The sequence below is a fragment of the Helianthus annuus genome, chromosome 17 (genome assembly GCF_002127325.2).
Source record: "Helianthus annuus cultivar XRQ/B chromosome 17, HanXRQr2.0-SUNRISE, whole genome shotgun sequence".
Taxonomy (NCBI): Eukaryota; Viridiplantae; Streptophyta; class Magnoliopsida; order Asterales; family Asteraceae; genus Helianthus; species Helianthus annuus.
Window position 1 is genome coordinate 62,215,598 of NC_035449.2, and position 5,289 is coordinate 62,220,886.

At 37.0% G+C, this 5,289-nt stretch overlaps 1 protein-coding gene across 1 annotated transcript; it reads right to left on the minus strand.

Moving 5' to 3' along the window:
• Positions 1–2,497: 2,497 nt before the first annotated feature.
• Positions 2,498–5,051, minus strand: LOC110923395 (LEAF RUST 10 DISEASE-RESISTANCE LOCUS RECEPTOR-LIKE PROTEIN KINASE-like 1.1). Its single transcript, XM_022167496.2, has 4 exons — positions 4,115–5,051; positions 3,988–4,011; positions 3,662–3,898; positions 2,498–3,569 (listed from the first exon to the last, which is right to left on the minus strand). The coding sequence occupies exons 1-4, from the start codon at positions 4,830–4,832 to the stop codon at positions 2,584–2,586; spliced, it is 1,965 nt and encodes a 654-aa protein (XP_022023188.1). The 5' UTR covers positions 4,833–5,051; the 3' UTR covers positions 2,498–2,583.
• Positions 5,052–5,289: the final 238 nt, after the last annotated feature.

The window sequence follows — 5,289 nt, forward strand, 5'->3', positions numbered from 1 at the left end:
AGTTTGAATTTTATGAAACATACCAAACATTCTGTACATTTTTAGTAATGCTAGCTTTTTATTGTCTTATGGTTTTATTGTTATGTTCGCTTATTTTTTTGTTGTCTTAATGAATTGTGCTTTTAATTGACAGTCACCTTATTTGGCTTTGTTTATAACTCAAAGAAAGTCAGTTTTCCATATTATTACGTGAAAGTACCCGTCCACCGGACGGGTATAGAACTAGTTACCTTTGCTAAACAAATCAAATGAATCTCTTTATCTAGGGGTTAGAAGCATCACAATGGTTGCAACTCCTTGTTGAAAGAGTACAACAACGACACAATGCAAACTCCAATCGAAACTCATGCTTGCAGTTTGTATTGAACTTAATTACTATTGACGTATTTCCCACTGACTAGCAGTAACTTACTTACCAATAATGATCATTCTCAACCAACTTCTCATTAGCCATGCAAATCCGAAGCAAATCTAGTGATGGACTTTGCCCCTTGGAAGCCCCAATGGTTTAAGGGCTTCACCTATTAGAACCCTTTCAGATTCCAAGGTGCTTGATGTCAAAATAGTCTTGAACGAGTATGACTTCACATATCCTATCTCGTGTCAATGTGTATTCTAATTTTCATTTAGTCTTATGTAAATCCAGTTATACAAAAAGTAACATTGATGACACTAAAATCACTATCACTTTCTACCCTTAACACCATTTCATTGCCTTGTTTCCCACAACTAAAAGTTTCGTTGACAGCTGACACAATAGCGGTATTAATCTCCTTCATGGATGCTTAGAAATATTGTGTTTCCATTCTTCTCTCCTATCCTTTCTTTTCCTATAAAGCTAACATTCTTCTTTTGGTATGCAACAAAAAGTAAAAGCTTCTCACGGGGTACAGATAGCTCATTCATAGCTATGTCATCATCATTAAAAAGAACCACAGACGAGGCCACACAATAAGCCGTTTGTACCCGTTAGTGTCCAAATCCTTGCCCATGGGTGCCAAGGACCGTGTTGCAAGTGGTCTAATAATACATAAGCAATGGCGTCACAAGTGACATTGGTATTTTATTTTATAATGTGTTAATCATGGCAGGTTGTGGGGTTAAATTATTCAACCTGAACAAGGCTTATTTTTTTCTTCGAATCAAAAACATCAATCCTAAACTGAACACACTTAATGTGTATCCTGAACACAACCCGTTTAACCTACTTATTTAAACGTATCAAACATGTTGACAGTTGGTATGTATAATGAGTTGTATTTGTATACGTGTTATATGGGTTAGTGGGTTATAATAAGTAGGTTAAACAAGCCATAAGTGTGACAGGCCAACCTGTATAATGTATAATTAAACGAGTTTAACAGGCCATTTCGATCATAATTTAACCTATTTAATTAAACAACTTATCACGAACACAACATGTATAATAACGAACACAACATGTTTAATAAATAAGTTGGATAATAAAATCTGATTATTTTCAAGTCGTGTTTGTGTTTTATTTTAGGAGTGTGGCTTGGTTTTTGGTTTAGGTTCTTGTCTTATGAGTTTAAATTTTTTCGTTTTCTACGAGGTGTGATATAACTTTTTATAAGTTGTCACTTATTCCCTGCGTCGTAGTTTTACTAACAACTACTTATTTATTTATGTGTTTATTTTTATTATTTTTCTTTTCCACATTTTTAGTAGTTGTGTGCTTATATATGTTTTACTAGAAGCTTATGTCTTGGTTATGGTTTTTTGGAGCCGGGGGTCTCACTGGAAACAACCTCTCTATCCCCCCTGGGATAGAGGTAAGGCTTGCCTACATCCTACCCTCCTCAGACCCTATCAATAGCTTTGTATAGGTGGGATTATACTGGGTATGGTTGTTGTTGTTGGTGTTTTATTTTAGAAGTCTTTCGTGTAGGTTTTTTTTTTTTTTTGAACCGCAAATTTGGATCACTGACGGACCACTGGAGTATCATCGTGCCACCAGCAGAACCACCCGATCATATCCATCTCCACTAGGCAATAATGCCTATACAAGGGCCCTCTGAGTTTTGGAACTTGAACCCATGATAACTCCAACTTATTAGGGACTCCTGGAAGGTTTGCTTCTCCATTGGGTCACGAACCCCGGTGCTGAAATTTAGGTAAGATTTAAAGCCAAGGTGTAAGGTATTTTTTCCTAGCCTGGATTGGATTAGGTTTTTTATTATCTCTATATTTTTTTCATCCTAAATGAAAAATTTCAACCAGTCATAATTTGATACCTTTGGTGATTTAGTTGTGATATGCTTCGTAATACTTAGTATTCTTATAGGTCAATTAAGTTTACATTATTTTGACTGTGATTGATCTCAATAATTACTGAAATATGAGAACTTTCATATCAAGGTTTGATTTGTTTGCATTCGCTCTTCCAAAAACTTAGTTTCAGTTATAATCATATTGAATTGAGAATTTGGCACTGCTTCAAGGATAATAAGATATTGATGTGGGTTTGGCGGTTACATAAAAAAAAATACGGAAATATGTTATTTAGAGTACATATAAGTGAGGAATTCAAAAACGTTATAGGTCCCTAAGTTAAATTGTTACTCATACAATATTCACTGACAATCTATCTCCATTGCTGCTCAGTGTAAATGATGCACTGTCACTGCTTTGCCATTCACCAGTGACGGAGACTGGCGAAGGCGGGAAATCTTTCAACAAAACCGCTGAATCAGTGATTTCAGATAGAGGTGGCGGATTCATGGTTTTCAAATCTCTGATATTGTCACCATCATCTATCATTTTCTCAGCTTGAATTTCCATCAACACATCAAACACCTCGTTCATCGTAGGCCTCATCTCAGAATCAAACTGTAAGCATCGAAAAGCCAATTCAGCTACTGATGTGATCATGTTCTTGATTTCAGGATTTGATTTGGATCCTAATACCGGGTCGATTAATTGATCAACTGCACATCTTTGGATTCTATTTAAAGCAAGGTTAGCCAAACTAATATCGTCTTGGGACCTGCTTAAATCGACAGGCGCCATTGATGATATTAGTTCAATCAAGACTACTCCAAAACTGTAAACGTCACTCTTATCTGTTAATTGATAACGTTGGTGATATTGGGGATCCAAGTATCCTGGGGTTCCCTGAGGAGCTGTTGACACATGAGTGACATTATTCGGTATGAGCCTTGAGAGACCAAAGTCTGCTACCTTGACACAGAAGTTGTGATCAAGAAGAATGTTGTTCGTCTTCACATCTCGGTGGATAATTTCGGAGGCATGGAGATACACTAGTGCACTGGCGGTTTCAATGGCGATTTTCATACGGATTGACCATGGTAACAAGCCTGGGTTTGCTTGTTCCCCATGGAGGTGATCAGCAACAGTGCCGTTGGGAATGTACTCATAAACAAGGAGAAGTTCTTGGCTTTGTCGGGAGGTGCAACCATAAAGCAATACTAAGTGTGGATGCCGTAATTTGGTGAGAATTTCGACCTCATTTATGAAATGTTGGACTCGCTTGTAGTTGTGGTCATAAAGTCTCTTCACTGCAACCTCTCGCCCATCTTGGAGTTTACCTTGTACAGAAAAATAAGGCATGAACAACTGAAGTAGAAAAGAATTAGTGACCTCAGTTGTTTCATGTGTTAATTAGAATGATAATTCTCACCATAATAAACAGCTCCAAAACCTCCATCTCCTAGTTCATGAGAAGGGTCGAAGTTTTTAGTGGCATCTTCAAGCTCCGTGTAAGAGAAAACAGAAACGCCAAAGAAAAAACTTGCATCTTCAGGGTTTAGAGATTTATCCTTTGATAAAAAATACGAAAAAGGATTGTTCTTATAGCGATGTAAGATTATGAAGACGGCAGTCAAGAGCACTATGATGAGGGCAGATCCTGTGAGAGCTATAGTAAGAAAAATCAACAACTTCAGTTGTAGATTCTTTCATGTATATGTGTAGTAATAATATTCATGACTGGAAGAGGTAAGTTACCTAGGATCAGTTTCAGCTTTTTGTCTTCAATAATCAGATGACAAAAGATATGTAATATACAGGTTAGTAAATTTATTCAAGGGAATAAGAGAAACAAAGAGGAAATAGGGGGAAAAGCCATTAATACCTTTTTTAGCATCCAAACACTCAAAATTTTCATGGTTAAGGCAGTTGTCTTTCTTACGACACTCGTTACAGGAAGGTGACCAAAAAGATATAAAAAACTGAGAAGTGAGAAAAGAAAATATATCGGTGTAAATAGATACGCTCCTTTCCACTCTCCCTGGAAGCTGTATTACTTCACAACTATGTGGGAGATCACTTGGAACTGGTGTAGTGCTGATGGGATGCTTATAGTAGACATTGTGATGTTTGCATCTTTTGTAGCTAATATAATCAGGTTGGTCAAAATAAGCATCAAAATCTGTACTATAATTGGGATGTTTAGGGCATTTGAAGAGAGTCACGAGGGGTGCGATTGAGATGGAAAACAAATGAGGAGTTGGCGAAGTGAAATTATTCATAAGAGCCTCACAGCTTTTTGTGTCTACAAGTTTTTGAAATGTGGTGTTTTGGATGCTGACGGAAGGACTACCAAAATACTTGTTAACAATCACATATGAGTTTCCTCCAAATTGAATCGTCTCGTTACCCATAGTACAGTCAACCTTGATCAAACCACATCGAGTATCAGTAGTATTGTAAAAAGGGTAGCTGAACGGACCAAAATCTTGGCAACTGAATCTTTGCGGGCAGATAGGCTTAGATGTATTGACATATGTAGCAGAGCATAGAAGAGTTGGACAAGATAAGAAAATGGACACAAAAGTGATGACGAGAATCATTTCAAATTCCCAATAGGAGAGGTTTGACAAGTAGCCAACTTATAACTTGTGTCAAGACGGCCGATGGGTGCGTATTACACTTGTGTATCTTTTTTTTTTTTTTTTTTTTTTTTTTGGTTTGAGGTTTTTGGAATAAAAGAGGGAGCCTGAATTCTTATTTGAATACCATTCACAAACTCATAACTTGTCCGGTCTTATATGCTGCCTTAGAAACCCCACCACTTATGTAATATTTCAACATTCACTAACACCATCAAGATTTTTGACTTTGACTCTTTCCCCCCATTCATTCACTAACACCATCCCATTCATTCCACATCCACTAACGTCTACTTTGACTCTTTTGCCCCATTTCAAACGCCAAAAGGGGCCACTTGGAAAGTTCTATGTCTTTTACCAAGTTTTATCCCTGGCTAATAGTCTCAACTTAGTACACATGAAGAAAATTTATCAGGGT

What these genes read in the sequence shown, in the direction of transcription:
- LOC110923395 (XM_022167496.2), bottom strand. Translation starts at nt 4,832, where the DNA reads ATGATTCTCGTCATCACTTTTGTGTCCATTTTCTTATCTTGTCCAACT. An exon ending in GTGTTTGGATGCTAAAAAAG is followed by an intron (nt 4,012 to 4,114) that starts GTATTAATGGCT and finishes TGATTATTGAAG; the next exon opens with ACAAAAAGCTGAAACTGATC. An exon ending in TTTTGGAGCTGTTTATTATG is followed by an intron (nt 3,570 to 3,661) that starts GTGAGAATTATC and finishes TTTCTGTACAAG; the next exon opens with GTAAACTCCAAGATGGGCGA.